At 39.0% G+C, this 26,930-nt stretch overlaps 1 protein-coding gene and 1 long non-coding RNA gene across 2 annotated transcripts in view; both read left to right on the forward strand.

Annotated features, from left to right (window-relative positions):
- Positions 1 to 26,930, forward strand: part of LOC308395676 — a 382,280-nt gene that overhangs the window by 78,600 nt on the left and 276,750 nt on the right. The gene's annotated exons all lie outside the window — the stretch shown is intronic.
- On the forward strand, positions 13,177 to 15,714 carry LOC308402848 (uncharacterized protein). Its single transcript, XM_080891957.1, has 3 exons — positions 13,177 to 13,893; positions 13,992 to 14,274; positions 14,407 to 15,714. Exons 1-3 carry the CDS (start codon positions 13,631 to 13,633, stop codon positions 15,058 to 15,060), a joined length of 1,200 nt encoding a protein of 399 aa, XP_080748083.1. The 5' UTR covers positions 13,177 to 13,630; the 3' UTR covers positions 15,061 to 15,714.

Raw genomic sequence — 26,930 nt, forward strand, 5'->3', positions numbered from 1 at the left:
AATAACATATCCAGTATAAGATTAACCAATAGAATGCATAGGGGGACATCATGTGATGCAGGCAGGAAACGATATTAGATTATCTCCGTTTAAATAATGTTGAGAAAAATTTGTACTAAATACAAGAAATATTTAAGAAAAAAAAACAGTTTTTTCTTTAAGTTTCATGAACAGCTAGAAGCTTAAAATACTTTGTAACAGCTTTAGATCAGATGTAAATTAAGCGTACACACAGATGATTTGCACCTTATTATTATGTTTCTGGATTTGACTGTTTTACAGCGCTCTAAACTTTTAATCCTTAAATTGCTTGATGTAACATTAAAGAGAGAGAGAGGATGTCGACACGTCTTTGTTTCTGTCCTGACAGGCTTCACCTGCTTCACCTGTCACCTGTTTCTCTGCTTCCCCAATTAACAGCACAGTGGTGTTTAGATGGAAAGGACTCTGAGTTTAGGGTTCATAATCTAAATTGTGCAAGTTTCCTCCTCTCCTTAATATCTCACTGTCTGGTGACAGCTACATTGCGAATTAAGTATTCCTTTTTTTTCTTATCCAGGTTTTGTCAGCAATTTGATGCGCCGCCTTGCTTGGCAGTGGAAGACAGAGCAGCAAGCAAGCACCGGCTTTGAGGGTTTTGATAGCTCATGTACAAACCCTTATGGATCATTCCTCGCAGAGCCAAAAGCTTTAATCAGTGCTCCTCCAATATGTTGGAAAGGGGCGGATTTGGAAAGAGCTTGAAATAGTTATTGAACAAACAAGCATGCTTGTTTATGTCCTCGGTGTAGGCTTGCCTCCCAGGGATGAATTACATGGATGTCTGCAAGATGGCTGCCATCTCGATAACATCCGAGTGTGGGAAAATGTGATGGACAGATTGTCTCACATGAACACGCTTCCACACTGCTCACCTCTCTCCCTGACAGTTTGAGAGGTGTCACAGTCTTAAGGATGCAGAGAGGGGGCAGGAGAAAGCAGGTTTCTGCTCACGTCTTCTCCCTGTGTGTCTGACATGTAACGCTTAATGAGAGATGCACATTTGGCACCTTGTTCTGTCTGTACATTCTTTTTCATCCTGGCTCACGTGCTGCTGAGACACTACGAGTCTGGCTTGTTGAGTGAGCACATATCAAAAGAAAGTGGCGTGTGCAGCGTTTGTTGATTGATGGTGTCTAGCCACTTAAAGTTGTGAGTTAAGCCTACATTTCAGCCCGATATGGGCTCTCTGTGATCTATATCTCTTTTTTAGTCAGACCCTCAGATACCTGGTGGAAGCTGTGATCATACTGGAACCCCAGTATGCCTGAGCACTGCACTTCACATCTCTGATCTCCTTCTCTCTCTCTTTTTTTGTGTGTGTGTAATTGCTGTGATCCTTTGGAGTGAGGTGGTGTGTTTATGCCTGTGATATTCAAAGATACTGTTAGTCATTTTAAAAAACCTCAATTTCAGAAGAGAGCACCCCAAAAAGCTTGTGTCAAGTGCAGATTTTCCTAAACAGGCCATTTATTGATGTGGTTCACTAATGATCACGCTGGTGTCACTCACTGCTTATTTTATTGATTGATAGCCACTGTTTCTTTCACTGGCAGGAATCTTGTTCTTTCAAATATAAATTCCAAGCTATCATTAAACTGATGGGTCAGTGCATACATTACAAACACAAAGGCCAGGAAAGCCTCAAGATGAGTGAGCGTAATGAGAAAAACCAAGCTCTAGCATCATAATATTAAGATGATGAGGGCACTGACAGAGGCACACATCTTTTTTTTTTAACAGTATGTTTATTGAGTTTTATATTACAGAACAAGCAAAGAATAATAGTACAGTTAACATGAGATTTATATTAAAGAACATAGTCCCCAAAATAAACAAATATAAATTAAAAGAAACAACAACAACAATAATAAAAATAAATAAATAATAAAATAAAACAAAACCGATGCACAGCATGGGTAAAACAAACAAAGCAGGACGTGAACGAAAAATAAAAACAACAAAAACAAAGAAACAGACAACAAAGAAAACAACAACAACAAAACACACACACAAACCCCCCCCCCCCCCCCCCCCCCAAAAACTCAGCACCAAGTATCGCTTCCTAAATTAATTCCCTTCATAATGTCTCAGAAACTCAGTTAAAGGTAACCATATTTCTTCAAAATCTACTCCCTTTCCTCTGACAATATAAGTAAGTCGTTCCAATACAATACATGATGCCATCTCCTTCACCCACATATGACTTGAGGGTACATCCACTTTCTTCCAATACAAAGATATTAAGCGCCTAGCTTGCAGGAGGCCAAAGTCAATCAATTTTAGCTGTCTGGTGCTAAAGTCACAGCTCTTTGGATATATACCCAACACACACATTTTTGCTTCAACGGGTATATTTACTCCAACAATCTTAGATAAAGTTTGCGTGATTAATTTCCAGTACTGTTGTAATTTTGGACAGCTCCATACACAGTGGAGCAGAGTGCCCTTCTCGTCTAAACATTTACTGCAGCTATCTGGGATGACAGGCGACCAGCGATTCAGTTTGACTGGGGTTATGTAAGTTCTCATCAACCACTTATATTGGAGGAGTTTCATCCTTGTATTAATTGATTGTCTTTGGGCTTTTAAACATGCAGTTTCCCAGTCCACCTCCTGCGTCCAAGTTGTCAGTGGCAGATTCCTTATCATGTGTTAACAAAGCTGTATAAACTGAAGAGATGTGACCTCTGCCCACTGGCTTTTGAAGTATGACATTCTCCAAGTGTGATAATGGTGGCTCAGATACAATCTGTTTATATTTTGACATAATGAAATGTTTAACTTGTAGATATTTAAAAAAATGTTTTTTGGGGATCCTGTATATTTGGCATAGCTGATCAAATGTAAGAAGGTTGCCGTCCTTATAAAGATCTGCCACCTTCTGTACACCTTTATCTGCCCAGATTTTGAAACCCCCATCAGCTCTTCCTGCTTTAAAACATGTGTTGCCCCAAATAAGTGAAAAACAAGAGATAGAAGACTTATTTCCCATATACTGATGAGCCCTATACCAAACATCTATTGTGTTTTTTTAAAAAAGGGTTGTAATTTTTTTTTTAAATTGGGGTGTCTCAGTGGAAAAGTAGAACATGGCTGAGCACAGTTGCACAGACCAGTAATACAGTCTAAGATTAGGGAGTTGTAACCCCCCTCTTTCATATGGTAGGTACAACAAGCGAAGTCTTAGTCTAGGTTTTTTATTATTCCAAATAAATCTATTAAAGATACCGTTTAGTTTATCAAAGAATTCTTTTGGAAGAGGCAGAGGAAGTGACTGGAAGAGATGTAAAAATTTGGCCAATATATTCATTTTAATCATGTTTATACGGCCAATCACTGATATGGGCATTGTCATCCATTTATTTAGAGATTCCTCCACTTCATTAATCAGAGGATCATAGTTTGTTGCTACAATGGTATCAACGTCTGGGGTGATTTTAACTCCAAGATACACAAATCCTTCTTTTGCATTAATAAACGGGGTTTGTATAATAGGATTTAGCCTTTCATCCTTGTTCAGAAATAGGATTGAGGATTTTGAATCATTTATATTATAGCCAGAGAATTGTCCGAATAACTCCATTTGTTGCATTAATTTTGGTATACTAATGGACAGCCTAGTCAGAAACACTATCAGGTCATCAGCATACAGAGCCAATCTATGCTCCTGATCTCCTATCTGGACACCAAATATGTCAGTTCTCATTCTAATTGTCATCGCCAGAGGTTCTATAGCTAAGATAAATAGCATTGGAGATAATGGACACCCCTGGCGAGTGGAACGCTCCAATGTAATAGGGTTAGAAACTATGTTATTTGTTAAAACACTAGCTTTGGGATTTGTATACAAAAGTTTAGCCCATTTGAGAAAATTGTTTCCAAATCCACATCTTGGGAGAACAGTAAATAAATATGACCACTCTATCCTGTCAGAAGCTTGATGTGCGTCAAGTGATAATAATGCTGTATCTTTAGCATCACATTTCTCGTGAATTATATTTAGAACCCTTCTTATATTGTGAAACCCGTGACGTTTTGGCACAAAGCCATTTTGATCATTATGAACTAAATGTGATATATAGGGGTCTAATCTTAAAGTATTTTAGTGTCAACACCCATCAGACTTATTGGTCTAAATGATGAACGCTCTGCAGGGGGTTTGCCAGGTTTCAGTATCAAAGGAATCATTGCCTGTCTCAGAGCGGGTGGGAGAGCTTCATTTTGATACGCTTCTTCATACATGTTAAAAAGTGGAATTAATAATTTGTCTTGGAAAGTTTTATAAAATTCAATCGGAAAGCCATCTGGCCCAGGTGCTTTACCACTGTTAATGCTTTTGATAGCCTGTGATATTTCTTCAATAGTTAGTCTAATTCCTGCTTTGTGTTTTCTGTTAGCGTCTGAAACTGAAGTTAATCTAAGAATATGTCCTGTTCTTCTGAGGTTTGAGCACATTCTGATTTATACAATTTTTCATAAAATTCTCTAAAGCTGTCATTAATTTCCACTGGATCTACTGTTACATTCCCTGAAGAGGTCTTTATACTATTAATTGCTCTTTCACTCTGCATTTTCTTAATTCTCCATGCCAAAAGTCTACCTGCTTTCTCTCCTTGGTCATAATAAGATTGCTTCAGCCACATTAGACTTTTTGCTGCTGCATCAGATGATAATTTATTATATTCAGTCCTCAGACGTAGCAACTCACCTTGTTTTGTTGAGTCGTCGCTAAAGTTTAAGTCTAATTCCAAAGATTTAATCTGTTTATCCAGGGTTTCCATTCACTTTCTTTGCTGTTTATTCTTTGTACTCGTAAAGCTAAGAATTTCACCTCTAATATGTGCTTTGAATCCTTCCCATCTCACTGAGGCACAAGTTTGATCTGTATTTAACTCAAAGTAATTTTCTATTTTCTCCTCTATAAATTTAACAAATTCTGGATTCTGCAGCCATTTTGTTTGAAGCCGCCAGTGAGGGGGGTTATGGATAAACTTTCCTAGATGGATACTCGGAGGTTACACGGAGCAACCACTTTATGCTGCCATCTTGGTCTGCGGCTCCATAGCGCCCCCGAGGCACACATCTTTGATGTCATTCAAAGGACACTTACTCTCTGACTTAATCTACAGCGTGAGATTATTTGTATGTTTTTGTGTGTGTTAAAGCAAGACTTCATTTTGCAGATTAAAGAATCTCTGTTGAGCATCTTCGTTCATTGTCATTTTGTATATGACTGTGTCGAACACAAAATTCCTTTCACTGCGTCAACACCACGGTAACCCAATAAAATGATGCAGGGTTAAAAAAAATGGTTCAAAGCAGCTATCTAATTTTGCATGAGCACATATCAGCCCTCCAGGCAGATCAATTTTCTGCCCGACCTCATCAGGTTTAAAGAGGTGAGACTCTGCTCGCAGTCCATTAAGCTCATTAGGAAATGAGTGAGAAATGCTATGTGAGAAGAGAGTAATCTGAGAGAGTATACGGTGTGGTATCTCAGCTCCAAAGCCTCCCTCTCCCTCTCCCCAACTTGATCCTGTCAGTCCACATAAACCAGTGTCATATAAGTCCCTTAGATTACTTCAAGTATGCACAATATTCTTTTCATCTGGCATGATGGAGGTGTTTGTCACAACACAGACTCACAAGACCCCTAAAAGGACGTCATTTGAATATTCTTTAACATTGTGTAATTGGACTAATGAAAGCTTAAAGGTCTGTTCAGTTCAGTTTCCCTAAACAGCTTCACCCTCCAGTAGGAAAACACTGGAATATAATAAAATGAAGTACAATAGTTACATGTGTAATGCAATGCCATGACCTCCTAGGACAAGGCATCCACATATGTAGACATTACATTTTAGGTTGTCTGGACCACAATACTAAATTTTGATCTACAAGGGCCTGGTATCCTCTTCTCAGAAACTACATCAGGTAAAAAGATAATTCTTTGTTTTTACATTCATCAGGTCCCAATCAGCCCAAATAGCAAAGAGAAATTGAAGAGTTTGGGTCTTAGGTGGATAAAGGTGTGTCGAAGTGTTGACTGGTCAAATTTCAGCTGCTTTACCTTTTTAATTTGTGGCTTTTTAAAGCAATGTGCAAAATCCAACAGCTCCAAGATATCAAATCATTTGTTTGTGTGGTGCTGAAGCTAGAACATCAAAGAACATTTGAGTCAAACTGCTTCCCTCAAGCAGGGTATTTCCTAGCTCCTTTGGTCTTTTAAGCATTTTAGTTGTTATTTATCACATTTTAGATCCTAGCATGTCAGTTTTCTGTCTAACTCACGATAAAGAAGCTCTTTTAGACCAACTGGCTCAAATTCTCTAACAGGATTATCTAAACAAAATAAATTAAAAGAAAAATGAAAACGTTTTTTTCCCCTCCATTTTTCCGGCATCAACCACAAAGAGGAAATAAAACAGAAAAAAGTAGAACGCAATGCAGACTTAAAGAAGCTTTGATGAAAACTTTCATCTTCAGCAAACATCTTTGTGTGTTATCTAATTATAATTTAAGGTCATATACATTAAACTGAACTAACAAAAACAACATATTTCCCAACTTTAAATGTATGTAAAAGTCACAACTGTAATTGAATATAATGCATTTCTGAATGTATTTCATTACAAGAGCTAGACTCTTTCATCCATACACATACAAACATAATAAGTGAACTACACTTAGACTCTGTGGGCCCAATTCATATGCTAAACAGGGAAATGATGGTAAAGAAGAGGTAATTAGGGAAGGAGCAGGGGAGAGGTGGTGAAAATGAGAAAAGTGGAAGCACTGAAGCAGAAAGACTGAGGCATTTTAAAAAGAGACAAATGCATACACACACACACACACACACACACACACACACCGCCCTGCACGCACACACGTACACATGCACATACATGCACAAACATTCTACACATGCAGTGAAAACTGAACATCTCCAGGGCTGAGTCCCAGACAGATGTTCTTCTGCAAAGCAAATGCCAGCACGCTGTGTAAAATTATTAATGAGGAGTAAAATGGCATTTAAAAAAATAGCACATTACAACAGCCAAACTGCACCCCTCACATTCACCTAGATTACCATAAAATGAACATTTGTACACAGATGATTGTACACACACACTCACACACACGCTCCTACCAGCACTCTCTGATGGAAATGCCAGTCTTGATCTGGCAATCTGGTGAAAATAAATTACAAAAAACATCAGTCATTTGCTGAAGTTCTGATAAGGCTGCCATCTCTCACAAGACAGGCCTGTTGGCTGTTGGCGTTCTCTGGCTGCATAGAGCATCAGCACAGATAACAATATCGTCTCATGTTCCTCTACACATGAGGTGAGTCTGTCCACCTGCAATCAATTTACCTCAGCTTGCCTCGCCTAGTTGCATGTTATCTCACTTGGTAAAAGTCTGAAGATTATTTACGTCTGTTTTTTTGCCGAGAAAAAAAGATCCTTGCGCATGTTAGGCATAAAGATTGTCTGACGCTCTCTCTTAAATTCCTGTTAAGTGAAAAACATTGTGCCTTTGGTAGTGGAAGCCACTACTTTGAAATAAATAAAAGAATTGCACAGCTCACTGAATCTCTCTTTTAAATCTTTTCAGTCTTTTATTGTCAATTCAAGTTTTAAAATATTAATATGTACAAAAATGATCGTGTCCTGATGTATTGTGCCATATTAACACAAATAATATAAACTAGCATCTCCAAAAGTTGATTCTGTTCATCTGGACGTAGCGTTTTGTGGGAGAAACGTTTCGTCACTCGTCCAAGTGACTTCTTCAGTCTCAGCTGACTGCAGGTTTCCCCAAATCTTATAAACAGTACATTTGCATAATGACTGAAACCAGCCCACTGAAGGAACAATGGGCTGGGAACTAGCATATGCAAGAAAAATGCTGTGTGGTATTTGGGTCATTTGTTCCTTTTTATTCATTTTATTCTTTTTATCCAGCAGATTTCAGCATTACTGCTTAGTGAATTCTCCAGAGGAAACTGGACCACTTCCTTGAACCCATTTTAGGGATAATTATTTACACTATTAGTAAAAATAGTTGTGCCTTACTCTCTAGCAAGTAAGCAGATTTATTCAGTCTGTAAGCAGCTCACTGCTTGCAGAACAGAAACTGCAAATGCAAATTTCCTGTTACTTTATTTTACAAAACAATGGCTAGTTAACATTTTGAAACCAATAGGCAGTTTTTAGTCAGTTAAACATGTAGCTTAAGTAGTAGCTTATGCTGATAGGGGGAAACCACAAGATGTTACATAAAGTTGTACATGTGTATCAGTTTTAATGATCCATCCATCCATCCATTCACTTCTGCTTATCCTTTTCAGGGTCGCGGGGGGCGCTGGAAGTTTTAATGATAATTACTATAATTAATCCTCTTTTAACTAAAATAGATTAATTTATGAAATGCCACTCGGGGGTGACATTTTTAAAGCTCTAAAGGTGCTGTCTCTGTTTTACAGTTTTTGCCCGTTGCTTGAACACTATAAACCCATGCTCAGACTAAAGTAACACAACGTGAAGCTTTTGTTACCATACCTCAAACACATGTACCCATACCTTAAACAAAAGCGCTGCTTTGCACCCCAGTACCAATTATGCAACACTCCTACTCCTTTATGCAACACACCTACCCCTTTATGCAACACACATGGTCCTGCATGCTACACTCTATTTCATACATAAGACACTTCGCTCACAAAATGAAATCTCAGGGTGCCATTCGGAAAACACATGTATCCAAAATACAAAACACATCGGATAATTGCAACCACTCAAATACACACCTGAAGGCACGTACTTGCAAAACCGAACACCAATTAGCCAACTACAAAAAGCCCTCAGCGTAGCCATTTCAAGAACTTTGCAAGCATGGATGGAGGGAGAGCAAGAGGAAGAGGTAGAGGAGGAGGAGGAAGAGGAGGAGAAGGCCGAAGAGGCCATGAACGGACCCATATTTCTGATGAAATAAGAGCAACTTTGGTGGACCATGTCATCAACCATGGCCTGACTATGAGGGAAGCTGGGCAGAGAGTCCACCCACATCTAAGCCGCTTCACAGTGGCATCTGTAATACGAACATTCCGACTAGAAAACAGGTCTGTCTTCACCTCCATACCTTCTGCTCTACTCAGATGGTTTCATAGCACTGTTCTACAGTATATCACATTACCATATCAAGTGTACGGGGTGCTAATGCTCCTTTTGCAGCCAAAGTGGCTGATTCCTTATATTGAAGTACAGTGTTGTACAGTGGATGACACAGTACATACAGTAAAGTACTGTAAGAAAAATAAGCAAACCGATGACAATATGTGGTTGTATTCCTCCAGAATGACCCGAAGACCTTCTGGGGGAGGACGGCAACGCCTGTTCACACAACAGCAGGAACTTGCCGTTGTGGACCTAGTGAGGGCAGACAATGCCATCCGTCTCCACCAGCTACGACGGAAAATACTTGCAGACAGGCGAGTGTTCAGCAACATAAACCATGTGAGCATCACCACCATCAGACGCATCTTGGGTAAACTCAGCATCACCATGAAGCAGCTCTACAGAGTCCCATTCGAGAGGAACAGTGACAGGGTTTCGACATGCAAGAGGATATTTTCCCCGGTGCCCAGCGGGAGAGGACACTGCTTGCGATGTTGATGAGGTCCTGTGGCCAGACCCCAACAGACGGCGGGATCCATGAGCCCACTTATGCACAATTGTCATGGTTTTTTGTGTTTACAGTATAGTGTTTTTTCTATTGCAGTATTATTGTGTTGTGGTTTTTTTTTTTTTTGCTTTATCTGAATTCATGGTACTGCGATGTACACTATTGAGTAGGTCTATTTGCGTTTTTGGTTGTTTGGAAATGTGTCTCCTGTAAATGTGCCTTCTGAATACACAATGGAAATCAAGGACGGCAGTGTTTTATGTAAAGAAGACTAGTGTGTTCCCCCTGATCTGTAAGTGTTTGCATATGATGCAAGTATGTGTCATTTTGTCAACAGAGTTACATTTTGACAGAGGAATGTTAGGTTTTGACAGCAGAGTTTAGGTTTTGGGAGTGGAGTTTCATTTTGGCACAGATGTGTATGGTATATTTCCCAGTGTTGTGTCGTGTTTACTTGTGTTTAGAGTTTTGGCACAATGAGCGACGTTTTGCCAAATGTGTTCAAGCAACGGGCAAAAACTGTAATTTCTAGTTATATTTTAGTGGAGCTTGTTTAGTTTTTCTGCTGGAACACTGCATCCCCACACTGCAAAAATTTGTAATATAAAAGTATTTTACTGTGTATTTTACAGTTTTGTACTGTTCTTCTAGAATATCATTAAATTTACATAAATAGACTGTGATTTCACATTTCAAATGTAAATTAACGTAAAATCACTGTAAATGTAATAAAACATAATTTTCTTGTTTTTAAATGTATTTGTCTGTACATATGCATATTTAGATATAATGCAATGCTATGGACAAATATATAAAATGATTCTTATAAAAATTTTTTTACATCAAATTATTATTATTATTTTTATTTAGGGCGATCGTGGCTCACGAGTTGGCAGTTCGCCTTGTAATCAGAAGGTTGCCGGTTCGAGCCCCGGCTCGGACACTCTCGGTCGTTGTGTCCTTGACACTTTACCTACCACCTACTGGTGATGGCCAGAGGGGAATTGTAAAGTGCTTTGAGGGTCTCAGAAAGCGCTGTATGAATGCAATCCATTATTATTTAAACCAACTGTTAACTGTATATTTCTGTACATTTAAGTATTATTATTCATATTGTCACATTCATTGACCTTGTTTATAGGTAATTTCATTGTTTAATCACATTAAAATGTTCCTAATTTAATGTTTAAAAGCACTTGAAAAAGGCAAAATCCCATGTAAAATTAGGGCAACAAACTGTATTGTCATTACTGAAAATAACCGTATTTTCATGTGAAAATTATTTTCTGTTATTTTCTGTTATTATTTTGCTGCCGGAATATTACAGTTTTTTTAGGATTTGTTTTTTTACGGTGCAGCAAGCATTTTGACAAAACAGAAAAACTTCTATCTGATCCACAATGACAGCTGTTACAGTTTTTTCTGATTGCTTAAGCCCTTTTTTTGCAACTATTGGCTAATTTTGCAAAACTCTTCACACAAATAAGAAAACCTGTCACCCAATAATCAAAACATTGTAGTTCTCTTGCAAAAGCAAACACAGCTAGATTAACTCTTCACACCTTCGTAAAAATGGTGTTTCCGTATCAAACAGTACACACAAGCCATCATCTACTAAGCACACAATGCGCCAACTGCACACTGATGGTATGAATACAAAACACATCTGGCATTTGCCTTCCCTGTGCACAAGGTAGGCTATGTCAGTTTGAGCTCATACTTCTGTCATAGATCCATAAGCATAGAGGGATCCAAACTTCAAGTACTGGTGTTTATTCAAACACATCAAAACAAACACAAGTGTTTATTTCCAAGTATAGGATTATTTGCAATCGCCATAATGACTATATGGGTTACGTGGTCTGCAGTGAACATGCTTCCTCTGCCCCCTCCTCATCTTCCTCTTGCTCCTCCTTGTCCTTGTCGTCCTCTTCATCCTACTTCTTCACCTCCACGTCCTCTTCCTCGGCCTCCTCTACTTCTCACTCTTTCTGCTCCCTCCATTGTACTCCGCACACACAGCTTACCTGTATTATAGTGCTTAGGCTGATTGCAAAGTGAACGAATTATCTAAAAACGTTTTGACATGTGAAAGTGTGCCAGACAGTTGGCAAATTAGTGTTAATGATAGCCATACATGTGTATACTTTTGCTAGGAGTGTGTTGGAAATTTGGAAATTGAGTGTTGTGCAGTGAATTGTGCCTACAGTTTTGCAAAGTGTGTGTTACGAAATTGCAAACTGAGTGCAAAGCAGTTTTTGTGCTTTTGGTTTTGCAAACTCAGTGAGTGGTTTTGCTATAAGTCTGAATAGTTTTAGGAATTGTGCTACAGGAATCACAGTTAGAGTTTAAGCATTCAGAAAAAACTGTAACAAAACAGCTGAATAGAACCTTTGTGAGTGAGGTTGTGAATTTCAAAATTCAGAAGTATTGTAATTTACAGTTTTTTCTGATTGCTTAAGCACATTTTTTGTAACTATTGGCTAATTTTGCAAAACTCTTCACACAAATAAGAAAACCTGTCACCCAATCATCAAAACATTGTAGTTCTCTTGCAAAAGCAAACACAGCTAGATTAACTCTTCACACCTTCGTAAAAATGGTGTTTCCGTATCAAACAGTACACACAAGCCATCATCTACTAAGCACACAATGCGCCAACTGCACACTGATGGTATGAATACAAAACACATCTGGCTTTTGCTTTCTCTGTGCACAAGGTAGGCTATGTCAGTTTGAGCTCATACTTCTGTCATAGATCCATAAGCATAGAGGGATCCAAACTTCAAGTACTGGTGTTTATTCAAACACATCAAAACAAACACAAGTGTTTATTTCCAAGTATAGGATTATTTGCAATCGCCATAATGACTATATGGGTTACTTGGTCTGCAGTGAACATGCTTCCTCTGCCCCAGCATCTGGTCATCTAGCAATTCTGTAAAAGTAACAATTTCAGTATTTTTACATCAATGGTATTGGTGTGTTTCTCATTGGCATATGGCAGTGCTACAAATCTTTGTGCAAAGTGACTGTACTCACCGATTCTCATTTCAAGATGTCCCTATGGTACTTGCTACAGTGTAGCGGCTCGAGTTAGGCTGGACCCGTTGGCCAGCTACCCTCAGGGTCATTCCACGGTTGATTACATGGTCCACTATTGTAGCTCTGATGTCATCAGCAATTCTATTTCTTACTCTTCCTAACCTTCCTCTCCCCCCTCCTCATCTTCCTCTCCCCCCTCCTCGTCTTCCTCTTGCTCCTTGTCCTTGTCGTCCTCTTCATCCTACTTCTTCACCTCCACGTCCTCTTCCTCGGCCTCCTCTACTTCTCACTCTTTCTGCTCCCTCCATTGTACTCCGCACACACAGCTTACCTGTATTACAGTTTTTTACAGTCGCTAACAAGCGTTTGTCCAAACAGTTGTCACATTTGCAAAACTCTAAACACAATTAGCACAGGATCGGTCTGTTGTGGCCATACCATTCACACATTTCATGTCGTGTTCACCCAATATGCAGTCAGTGAACACATTTCCACAATGCTTACATTTTCTTAACAGACAAGTTATACCTCCCAACAAAACTATGGACTGTTCTTGTAGTATCTACGAATGTTAACACACAACATCCCACAATAGCAAAAACAATATTCCAAACCGTAGATACAGTATAAAAACCTCTGCCCCTGCAATGATATCAGTACAAAAACAATATCAATATCAAAAATATATCTCAGCTGTAAACAAACAAACAATTGAATAATTGACACACAGCTGATTTATGTTGGGTAAATTGGGCCAACCACACCTTCTTCCATTCTGGCTTAGACTCAGTGGGGTTCATAAGGCAAGACCTTGAGGAGTGATGTTTTTGGAAACAAAAAAAAGACAAACACTGTAATGTCTGGTCGAGGAGGAGTAAGAGCAAGGGGCCCAGAGAGAAGAGCAGGCCCAAGGAGAGGGCAAGGTAGAGGTGTAAGAATGCGTGGTGGTGGCATTCCAAGGGCTGCAAGAACAGTAGTCAGTGATGAAATCCGTGCCACTATCATTGACCATGTAATCAACCATGGTCTTTCACTAAGAGAGGCTGGTGAAAGAGTGCAGCCCAATTTGAGGCGGTCAACGGTTGCCTCCATTATACGCACCTTTCAACAAACCAACAGGTAAGTATTGCATTTTACATGGATTGTTCCTATTCTCACTTGACATGTCAATATGGTCATACAGTAATGCATATGTTGAATTGTCTGTCTTTCTAAAGAATGCAACGTCTTCCACCCTCTGGGGGAAGAGGAAAGCTCCTCAGTAATGATCAGGAGCTTGCCATTGTGGAAATGGTTACTGCAAATAATGCAATAAAACTGCGTGAAATACAAACCAGAATTGTGGCGGACCATGAGATATTCGACAATATCGATAGAATCAGCCTCACAACCATTTCGCGGACATTGTCCAAACATAGAGTGCGGATGAAGCAGCTCTACACTGTTCCCTTTGAGAGGAACAGTGAGAGGGTCAAGGAGCTACGACGACAATATGTCCAGGTATAGTGTATATTCAATCCAATGTCCAGTTCTATAAGCTTTGCACTTTGCAAGTAGGTAACCTACACAATACTAGGTTACAGTACAGTATGGTATACAGTACTAACATGACTTACATAAACTTTGTTTCAGAGAGTTATGGAATTGGAGGCCAACCAGGCCCCTCATGAATTCATATACATCGATGAGGCAGGATTCAATCTGGCCAAAAGGCGTCGACGTGGACGGAATGTAATTGGAAAAAGGGCCACAGTTGATGTGCCAGGACAGAGAGGGGCAAACATTACCATGTGTGCAGCAATTGCAAATGCAGGATTACTCCTTCACAAATGTCAGGTTGGACCCTATAATACAGAGCGCTTGCTTGCCTTTCTCAATGATCTCCACCAGCGCCTGGTTCCAGAGCAGGGTCAGGAGGGTGAAAACATGAGGACCTTTGTAATTACCTGGGACAATGTGGCTTTCCATCACTCGCAAGCAATAACAACATGGTTTGAAGTCCACCCAAGACTGGTGAGTCTCTTCCTTCCACCCTATTCACCTTTCCTCAACCCCATAGAGGAGTTCTTTTCTGCATGGCGGTGGAAGGTTTATGACCATCAGCCACATGACCAGATGTCCCTCCTTGAAGCCATGGATGCTGGCTCCAGGGACATCACAGTTGACGATTGCCAAGGGTGGATCCGACATACCAGGCGGTTTTATCCCAGGTGCATCGACTTGGCTGACATCAGATGTGATGTTGATGAAAACATGTGGCCTAACCCTGAAGATCGCAGAGATTAGATGCAACTTTTTTGCCTTTTTTTAGCCCCCCTCCCCCCCTTTTTATCTTGGCTTTTTGCTGTTGTTTTTTTGTTCAGAATGCTCTTGTGTGTTTCATGGATATTTTGTTCACTGTAAGCAATACTGTAAAACTTTCTCTGTCCTATCATACCGTGTTTCTACTGTACCTCCTGTGGTAAACAGTAAAGAAACAAAAACTTGTTTGCTTTTTACTGGAATGCTTTTGAATGTGAACATTACTGTACATGTGGACATACAGTTACCAACCAAGACATTTCTGGTGTCAATATGGTGGATTGCATGTTTCGCATGCAAATACCTGTGAAACTGAAACATAAAAGTCTATGCAGTTTTTGTAATGTCAATAATAGCCAGTATTTTGAAACCTGGTGTACTTTGATTGACTGCATGTACCTTGTGAAGTGAAAACAAGTGTTATTCTTTGACAGACTAATTTCATTTTGAGTCAGATTTATAGTGTTTTTGTACAGTTAGTGTGTGCAGAGAACGATGTGTTCTAATTTTGAAATGAGGAGTTAGTATATATTTAACAAAGTGTATTTTTGGGAAGGATATTATCCATTTGGCCAATTGTGTTTTGTAGGTGTGGGTCTGTGTTAAGAGTTTAGAAAAAGTATCTGAAGTATGGGTAGGCGCTTGTTAGCGACTGTAAAAAACTGTATAGTGCTTAGGCTGATTGCAAAGTGAACTAATTATCTAAGAAAGTCTTCACATGTGAAAGTGTGCCAGACAGTTGGCAAATTAGTGTTAATGATAGCCATACATGTGTGTACTTTTGCTAGGAGTGTGTTGGAAATTTGGAAATTGAGTGTTGTGCAGTGAATTCTGCCTACAGTTTTGCAAAGTGTGTGTTACGAAATTGCAAACTGAGTGCAAAGCAGTTTTTGTGCTTTTAGTTTTGCAAACTCAGTGAGTGGTATTGCTATATGTCTGAATAGTTTTAGGAATTGTGCTACAGGAATCACAGTTAGGGTTTAAGCATTCAGAAAAAACTGTAACTGGTTTGAAAAAAACAACAAACAAACAAACAGAAAAAAAAGAGTAGAAGTGTGCCTTGGTGATGTACATCATCAGGACCTACATGGAACTGTGACAGTGAAGTCAGAGTCAAATAATTAATGATCCTAAAATGAAATCACATTTTAGTTTAACTATCTATCCCACTTTCGTCACTTCATAATTGGTTTCTTCAGTACATTTTAATAAAGCCAGTGTAGAATACTTATCAGACTGGGCTTTAGCTGCCTTTTCCTAACAACAAGCCACTTTGATGCCATAATGATTACCTCCATTGTCATTGTGAATGCTACATGGGAGGCTGTGCACCCTGCCAAGATAGCAATTGTCAAGCACTGTCATGCTTTGGTAAGTGCCAATCTACTGTTGTGAGGCACATTACATTTTGCACATTTTCTCTCGAAAATTGGCTTTAACATGTTTTTGGTGGCATTTGGTACACAAAAGAAATAAAAATCCACCATCAAAGACTCTATGGTGCTGAGCCAAATGGTTTCCAGGTCTATTTCACAGCACGTTTTTTTTTTTTTTTGTGGTTTTGTTTTTTCAGCTGGATAAGCCAAAGACCCTAAAAATGCCATTTTTGTTCAGATATGTCAAGAAAATGTATTTTCAGTTAAAACTATTTTCCCTTCCCATTATACTCATTTTCACTTACAGTGATATTAAAAAAAAACTTACTTAGTAGTTTTGCAATTGCCAGATATTTTCTACATTTTTCAGGAACTACCTAACTTTTAAATTTGCTAAGTTGTGCTAACTTCCCAGCAGACATTAATACATAACCACTGCATTTTTCCTTTTTTAAACATCTCAGTATGCTAGGATCTTTTTGTCATGAATCATTCAAAAATGATCTTACTTCTAATGACTTCAGTTTGACTGTTTCATGAAGTTATTTGCATATTCTCCAAAGTTGTACTTATCAGTAGGTAAACAATAATTTTGAAAAATTTAGCAGTATCCATGTAGGGCTCTTTCTCAACTCACTTTTTCTTCATCTTTCTCAGGGATTTTCCTCTGACATATAGAGCTTTCCCCCCCTCATCTTCTGATGCTTTCCTCTATTATTTTTCTGAATTTCATTCTCTAGTGCTCTGTGTATAACGAGACCCCTTTTTATCTGAGATTTCTCACTTTCTTAATAGACAACAATCCAACTTTTTCCTCAAAGGCGGAAGAGTCTAGAGCCATAAGTGGCAAGCTCTAGGCAAGTTAATGTTGAGCATTTTTACTTTTTAAAAGTAAAAATATACATTTTAAATGTATTTATGAGGGAATATCACACATTGTTTAAACATTGTTCTATAACTTGTACATGGATATATATTTACTGAATAAGTATTTATTTACATAATAAATAACTATCATGACAAATTAAGTGAAAAATAAGTATGCACAAGTACAATAAAATCTTCCCAACAAATGTTACCTAACAGTTACAACAAGAGTGCAAGTGAGAGTCAGATAGAAATCTACAGAGAAAGCTCTGTCACTGTAAGAGCTTTTGAGTCATGTCAACTTACTTGAAAACAGTTGGTGGTTGTGTCAAAAGCTATTGGAAACATGTAAAGAAATGTTGGTGAAGCAGGTCTGAAATACTCCAAGCTGCTGGCCCTTCACTCTGTGCTCTCCCACTAGCTACCAGTGTAATGATGATAAAACATATTTTAAAAAGAAATTCAGAAATTAAACAGACTGTACCATTGTCACTAATAGTGACCCAAACCAGTCAGGACTGAACCAATATCCAATTCAAATATTGGGCTTTGGTGTCAATGAAATCATAATTTAAAATAAAGGGAATTTGACCTTATGCAAAACTTTAGAAGTGCTAACATCATCACCTCCATAAGTGGACAGTGGTTTCAAATATTTTAACAGACCACATGACGGTGTTTGAGTAAAATTCATGGAGTTGGTAAAGTCACTAGGCTATTGGGACACAACATTTTAAATCCAAATTACTGGTGGTGCAAGTAGAGGGAACCTTTGGAAGTCAGAAGTTAATCCAGCATTAACATTTAATTTTTTCTGAGTTTTTGACCAGAATGTGTCCTTCAGCATACATAGGACAAATACATAGGACTGCTTTCATGCATTTGTGCAATATGTCTGAAATTATATTCCAACTCCAAAATTGGATTTAAAATCCTTTTTCTCACATACAACAATATTAAGACTTAATAGTTCCTTATCACCCCAACAGAGCACTTTGCTTTCAGACTGCAGGCTTTCTTGTGATTCCTATGGTATTTAAAAGTAGTATAAGAGCCTTCGGCTTTGAGGCCCCTCTTCTGTGGAACCAGCTCCCAGTTTGGACTCGGCAGACAGACACCCGCTCTACTTTTAAGATTAGGCTTAAAACTTTATTTTTTGAATAAGCTTATTGTTAGGGTAAAAACAGGTGACCCTGCATCATCCTATAGTTATGCTGTAAAAGACTGCTGGGGATCCCCATGATGCACTGAGTATTTCTTCTTCACTCACCTCTCTTAAGTCTCTGTGTTCATACACCATTTTGTATTTAATCATCACCACTCCTCACCCACAACCTGTCACAGCAGATGGCTGTTCTGACAAAGGGTTCTTGTTGTTAAAAGTAGGGATGCGAATCGAGAAACAGTTTTCTACAAAAACCAGTTCCGGTTAGTCTGCTTGCCTATCGATCTTGCTTATAAATTCTTGCACTCATGCTACAATCAACAAATGTCAGTTGTCGGCAGAGGAAACTAGTAGGGCAGTTTACTGCGTGGATATGGACCTTAATTTTTATTGCACAAAAGTACGAAGTGTGATTTTAAAGTGCAAACTCCATCTATGACAGAAACAGCTGCTAACACAACTTCAGCTCTTTGCAAGCACCTTCACAGATAGCATGCTAACACTAAGCTAGCCAGGTACCCAGAGTGATGTTAAAGCCGAGAGAACGCCAATCCCATTTTGTTGTGTGGCACTGTAGCTACAGCTTTATGTTGTTGAATGGTAATTATGAGACAATATGTTCCAGGACATTTTACAAATAAATGCAATAGCAATTCACAAATGTGTTACAAATTACTTACAGTAATGTAATGTAAGTAATGTACTGCATTACTTTAAAAAAAAGTGTTCTGTGCAATACGTTACTTTTTTTTTAGTAATGAGCCCAACGCTGATCACAACAAATAGGGGAAAAAACTCCAACATGCACAAACATTTTGCCCACAGCATGTCATTAATTTGCATGGATCTGGTGTCTTTGATATGCTGCTTGTATGCTGCTTTGATATGCTGATGGTGGTGACTCCCAAAGTGGAGCCAAAGAATCCATAAAACAAGCAATGAAAAATCCAATCAATAAGTGATATCGATAATGGAATCGGAATTCTTATCAATTCCCATCCCTAGTTAAAAGGGAATTTTCCTTTCCAGTGTTCCCATCGTTTGCTTATATAAAGTGCGTTGATGTGATTGTTTTAATGATTTGGAGCTGTAGAAATAAACTGAATTAAATTGCTTTAAAATAGTCAGTTTGAACACTGATGAATAACAACCATTATTATATCTGAGCATTAAAAATATCAATTTGATTAAAGAGTTTTCTGTTCTCCATTTCCTGTTTCAAGTATTTTTATGGCCTATTAGTAGTTATACATCTTACTCCCCCCCCCCTCCCCCCCCCCCCACTTTTGCAATAACATGGCTTGTCCTCATTAGTTTGACCTGTGCCTTGTTTCCAGATCAATTCCTTTGTGTTTGTGGTAACTTGTCAGTCTTGCTCTTCTTCTTTATAGATAGATAGATAGATAGATAGATAGATAGATAGATAGATAGATAGATAGATAGATAGATAGATAGATAGATAGATAGATAGATAGATAGATAGATAGATAGATAGATAGATAGATAGATAGATAGATAGATAGATAGATAGATAGATAGATAGATAGATAAAACTTTATTAATCCCTCGGGTGGGTTCCTCCGGGAAATTCGGTTTCCAATTGCACAGCACCGACAGAAGTTACAGAATGTGTAATGTAACTAACATTTCCTGTCTCTCTTTGTGCCACTTTCTTTGTTTCTTCACTTTTGCCTATTAGACTTTTGCCTTGTTTTCTTTTTGGATATTATTTTGTTCATTTTCTGAACATGCCAGCATTTTTGTTTATCAGTAAATTTAATTAAACTTTGTCTTTGTTCTTCTCTGCATCTTGTGTTTCCATTCTTAACCTGAAACCTTACAGAATTCATGCAAATGAATATGATCGTTTTTACAGCTACAGTCAAAGTAAAGATTCACACTAAAATTCTGCATCAACTGAAAATGTTAACACAAACAAATGTGAACCATTAAAGTAATTAAATCACACAGCGGACCCATGACATTCAGTAATTTCAGAATACAATATAGATAGTAGTCACAGTATCTGTAGAAACAGGAGCAATGATAAAACTGTAATGTGAATGAGGAAATGGGTTGATTGATTTGAGAACTGATTTAGAGCTAGTGAGAATAGGGCTACCTGATCTTAGATTTGCACCAATGATACACACAAGTGATATGAACAATACTATTAAAGTGACAATCATAAATTCAATTATGCTGCAAGTTTGTATTTAACAATTAAATAGACAACATAGAAAAATTTACACGCTGGCAACCTTCAGTGATAGATCACATAGCCAATCATCCTCATATAGCTATTTAGATCTATGAAGCTCTATAAAGATCCATTTACAGCAAACCTGTCTTACGTCTTTCCTCAAAGGGTTAACAGTTCATAAGGTTCCCCCATCAGGTCTTTCTAACAATACAGTGCATTGGCTCATTGTCTATGGAATACGGCGATAGAGCAGTATAAAATGCAACCATCAGATTCACAGGATTATCATTTATGTCTCGCAATTATGTCATCTTTATTGTCACCGAGTGTACACTTTAGGCACATTAAACGTATGACTGCTCAGCTGAAATTACAGATGGGACTTGCAGCTGACCATATGGTTTTAATAACAAAGCTGGCCAATTAGCATTTGCTTTAAAACTCATCCTTCAGCATGTCCTCCAAAATTGCATGTGAACAATAGGTTTGAAGCAGCAGACTTAGTTTCACCTTTATCTTCATAGACAAGGGTAAGATAAGGGCAGCGATATTAAGCAAAACTGTCCATCTGTCATCATGTTTTATTTTATTGTTTTGCTGATCTTTGCTTTATATAAGCTCTCCTCTCTGTGTGCCCCCTTCACTTTCTATCTATCTCCTGTCTGTACTCTGCGTACCCTAGGTAGAGGATTCTCGTGAAATGCCAGCTGTCAAAGTGACAGACGCAGTGTCACCTCTGTGAAGTCATGTCACAGAGGCGACAAGCCGTCAACATGCATGGGTGAAGCATTAAAGAGAGAGAGAGAGAAACAAAGCTTGATGCAGTGTGTGGGTGTTTGTTTGTATTGCTACATTTGAGAGGATGAGTTTGTGTTTGTGGTGTCAGAATTGTAGGAAAGAAAGAAAAAACAGGTCAGGATGAAATTAAATCTAGGGATTAAACATGTATTGCTCAGGGGCAAAGATGAGAAGGGGTTAACTAGAGTAATACAGTATGTACAGTATGCAAGGTGTACACAGCATGCATGTAACTGATGAAAAGGCAAGAGCAACAGCCTGGGGTGAAAGGAGGTAAAGTCATGACAGAAGTGGACAAAAGGGGGTTTCGGATAAAGGGAGGCAAAGTGTCTTGTTGCACATGGCAGCAGTGGACGAGGAATACATAACTAAAGAGGGAGAAAGTATAAAGAGATTAAAGACAGTGCATTTTAAGAAGGCACAAATTTAAGGAAAGAAGGAGGCTCAGAGAAAAAGAAAGAGATGAAAAATACACTAAATACAAGTTCAAAAGACTACAGAACAATTGGATAAAATGAGAGAAATGGAGTATACAATTTCAAGCTGAAGGAAAAGGCAGGGTGAAGGGATTAGAGTCTAAGTGAGTATAAAAGACAGGGAAGTTGGTGAGGTAGATGGATTAGAAACAAAAAGGACAAAGAGATGGGATTTGTTATGCTTAGAGAAGAAACGTGAGTGACTGACCAGCAGCTGAATTTGAACTAGCTTCCTTACCAAGCCTGTGAGCATGACCACTCACACATAACAGGAACATATGTTCTTCTTATCTTCACTGTAAATGTATTTTCTGAGCCACAGAGAGTCGAAAAAAGCTATTGCTATAGCCTACTATTGCTACCCAGCTGTAGGTTCTAACACAGACATGATCCTTCACTAATTTCTAGCATAGAGACAAATTTCAAGTAGAGTAATCTTGGTCAAGAAACATTTTTCATATCTTATTAACATTTTATTGGGTTGTATGGTATATGATGGCATACAAGGAGCTGAAATGAGCTTGCAGTGATGTGTGCCTATGCCTGTCCTTGGCGATAGGGTGAGGAGCGTCATCAGAGGTTTGAGCCAGTGCACCGCCACATAAACGAAACCAACCCCACATAGCAAGCTGGTCTGGCCCAGATCTGGTATAAAGCCGGCACTGCTGGCTGACTTCTGGCTTGGTGGTATGTCATCCAGATATGGGCCAGGCCTGGCATAGATGGCTCTGTCTATGTGATGGCATGCCATATCTGGCCCGATTGTGGTTTGGTGTATGTGGCCCAGGCCCATAAAAAACAGGTCTAGCCCAGATCTGGCATCAAGCTGGCACTTCTGACTAACTGGTGTCATGACAGAGTGTATGTCAACCAGATGTGGGCCAGGTCTGGCAATGATGGCACTGTTTATGTTCCTATTTTCCTGTTTTAGTTAGAAGATCCAAATGCCATGTTGCAATACTATACTGCTATGGTAGCCAACGTTTCAAATGCAGGTTTGACAGGTTTGTGAGTGTACACTTTATCCAATATCTAATATGGGCCAGCACAGGGCCAGCAGTGTGTCTGCAACTGGCCTTGTGCTGACCCATGTGTGGGCCACATCTGGCAAACCAGATCTGGGCCACCAAAGGGCCGTCATTCTTTGCGATGTGTGGGCCAGATCTGGGCCATACCAATTTTGCTATGTGGGACTGGAGTGATTTTTATGATTAAGATGCCTCCAAAGACAGGGTGCAGGCTGTATTTGGTAGGAAATAGTGGGTGAGACCTGCTGCAGGACAGCCTGGAGAGCTTCTGCCTCTTGGGTGGCATGGGAACACATTTGTTTCCCCTACAGAAGATCTAGAGGTGGTGAAAGGTAATGAAAGGGAAACCTGAGCAGCTCTGCTTAGAGACAGATAAGGAGTAGGAAGATGGATCGATGGATTCCAGACTTAATGTGAGATCAAGGCTCTTTGGTGGTTTGTATTTGAGGCTCATATGATGCTGTAGAATAATCTGAAATTGATAAGATTTTTTTTCCGCAATAATGGTGTATTAGGAAGAAATACAGGCGTGCCCTGTCTGGGGCACTCCTCAACTCTTTTCTAGGTGGGTGGCATGACTTGTCCTCTTTGGGCTTTCATACTCTCGGGTGGACTCTAGATGTCTGGGGCCTGGATCTCCTTCATGCCTGCTTCATGTCCTGGGGGGCAGGGCTATGCCCCCCTACACCTACATGGAGAAACCTTATGAATACAAGCGCGCTTGCACACACAGGTGTACAAACAGGTACTCACAAACACACACTAGCTTGGTTGGCTGCTGCCTCTAAACATATATGTGTTATTAGTCCTCCATGCTGCTCAGTAAATTTCAATATTTATTATTTACTGTTACTTATGCATATGTTGGTTGTTGCTGTGGTTTCCCTACTGTGTTGTTTTCTTTTTGCTTGTTTTGTTTTTAGCAGGTGGTAAAGCAGATTTTCTGTCTTTTCTCTTGATCCCCTTTCTCCTCTATTTTTCTTTCCTCCTCCTTTTGTAAACTCTCTTTTTGAGATCAAATAAACTATGACAATGAAGTGGACCAGTATAGCAAAAGCCAGTCCACTTGGGAAAATAAATCGGCCATTTTTGTGGCCTTCAGACAATAATGCTGATTGCTACTGTGTCAGACAGGACAGGCAAAAAAAGTGAACATATATTAATGGCAGACAACGACAATAACACTTCTGAATTTCTTCACTGCAAGTGCAAAAGTGCAAGTGAAAACTATTCACATAAGCTTATTTTACTACCTTATTTATATAAGAAAACCTGCATCACAGCAGCATGATGAAGCAGTCATAAAGACTAAATCATGAAGACTGATTTCCTCCCTTTGTCCAGTGTTCATCTAGCAGGACAACATTTCTGAGCCCATTTATCAAGCAGGCAGTTCAAAATAAATATATAAAAATCTTCTAGTGTATGTTAAGTGTTAACCTAATATTTTTTTATGACATTATGCTCCAACTGGGAAATCATTTCTTGGGGCAACATGATGAAAATGGGGTCAAATCAATTTTGTTCAGGAGGAAATGAATGTGTATAAATAATGACAAAGCTCTCACTAGTAATGTTTGGTCCTGTAGTGAAAATTTGCCAGTTGATTTCATTAACAATAAAGAATAAATAAATAACAAGTGTAGTCATTTTAATAACGTCTGAGTATTACAAGCCGTACGCCGCGGTGAGTGTCCACTTGAGATTAAAATCTTAAGAAAATAAAATGGAGAGACAATTTTTCTGCAGTCTCTGGTGGCATTTGGCTTATTCATAAGCAGCAATCACTCCTGGGTTACCTGACCTGGCCCTCCATGAATACTAATGACCGCAAAATGATAGAGCAGCAATTCACTTTCTTAGCAACCAAACAGAAGGGTAGAGCAGATATGAAAATAAGGCAACTGGCAAGTCAACAAAATGCCCCGACACTTCTCTGTGGTGTCAGACGACAACACTTTCCCCGGGGGTCTGGGAGGAAACCAACTGGCTTTTATTTACCTGGGAAACGCCGAAGTGCAGATAAGTGCAAAATGAGAAGGAGATGGTGGTGTGAGGAGAAAGACAGAGAATTAGAGAGAGTGGAAGATAATGATGAAAGGGCTCTTTTAGCCCCAAGAAGGCAATGAGTCATCCAATCATGCATCCTGACTCACTGTGGCCTGGATACAACCCAAGCCTCAGGACATCTTTGGTCACCGTGGTTACAGGGCACACGGGTTACAACACGCTGGAGGAGGAAGTAGAGTGGAAACTCATATGTCTATATTTATATGCACTTTACAATAAACACTTCCAGAAGACCTTGACTCTCAGACATGGTAAGGAATATGTAGGTTATGCATGGTGCCCAAAAGCACTTGGCAGCATTTATAATTGCTCTGTGGTCGGCTGTTATTTCAGTATCTGGCCAACAGGGATATACACCGTTAGTATTGACAGACAGACCCTGAATGACAGCTCTGCCTTCCTCTCTAGTCTCCCTCTTTCTCTCCATGACATTGCTCAGAATCTTCATCTCTCCCTTGCTCTTTCTCTCAGTGTTGCAGGGCCTTATAATGAAATTCATTACTGTTACAGATAGGAGAGTAACACCCGTTTAGAGATCTGTGTAGAAAATCAATCACTGGCTAGTTCAGTGTGGGGAAAGTTCACTGAGGTTTCTCTCTCACTGTAGTTGTGGTTAATGTCTGTGGCCTCTCCAGCTTTGGTATTTGGTATTATCAGAAAGGGGATTTCTTGCATCAGCAAAAAGATACCTTCTTTGACCTTGACCACCTCTGGTATGTGTCTGCACAAATAAATATAGAGTGCTGGGGGAACTATTTGATTCAAGAGAATGAGGCATGGTAGTCAGGTTTAATGCCGCCACCTACATTGATTTCTGATATAAAAGAAAGAAGGAGGGAAAAAAAGAATCACGGTCATGGTGTGGTTTCTTAAAATAAAGAGGAGAATGAGATTTTAAAGTCAAAGGTTTACTCTGCGAATGCATTTTTAATGAATCAAAGGGAACTGGCAATGACACACTGCTGTATACGATGAGTAATGGTGTCTTCTTAAAATGTAGGCAGTAACATCAGTGAAATACATCTTAGTTTTGTCTTGTATGTGTTTTCTTGAATCTCATAAACTCATGATTCATTTTGTAGCTGGTTGCTTGACTTCATGGCTCAAAGTGAGAAAATTATTATGTACTCTCTGGGCCTGTGAAAGATGCCGCAGCCGCTATTCAGCTCTGTATAGACGGCTCCCCACCTTAAGAATTATATTAACAACCACATATGACCAGAGGACCTTGTTTATGCTGGTCAATATTTTATTATTGCTTCTTGGCCTGGTCTAACAATATACAGCATCAATGTGAAAGAGGCTTGAAAAAATATTCATAAAAAAGCTTCAGTTTAAAACTTAAAAATATTAATGAAACTGAATAAAGGAATTATCAAGTGGTCCTAGTTGAGACACAGGTAGATATAATGATAAGCTAGCAACAGTGTGACCATTACATGTTCAACTAGAAAATGAAATATGAAATCTGGAATATATTTTCCACTCTGTCAAGTTTATTTCATTATCCTAACCCTAATCCTCCATTGTTAGAATAAATAATATAAAGTAATTGAGTAAAAAAAATTGGCCTGACAATCACAGGATAAAAAAACTCCCCAAAAAACCCCAACTTTTTTTTCCAGCTCTGCGTCAGGCTGGTGAAGTGTCCAGGGTGTAACCTGCCTCTCGGCCTATGATAGCTGGGACAGGCTCCAGCTTCCCCGTAGCTCTGATAAGGATAAGCAGAAGAGAATAGATGGATGAATGGATGGATACTTTTAACTTGTTTTCAATTGATATATCCACTGATGAAAATAGGTTTGAATTTATTTTGAGCTGAACATTTTAGGGCCCTCATGGAGTTTTGGTCCAGATAGGATGCTGAAGTGT

This window comes from Rhamphochromis sp. 'chilingali', assembly GCF_963969265.1.
Source record: "Rhamphochromis sp. 'chilingali' genome assembly, chromosome: 1".
NCBI lineage: Eukaryota > Metazoa > Chordata > Actinopteri > Cichliformes > Cichlidae > Rhamphochromis > Rhamphochromis sp. 'chilingali'.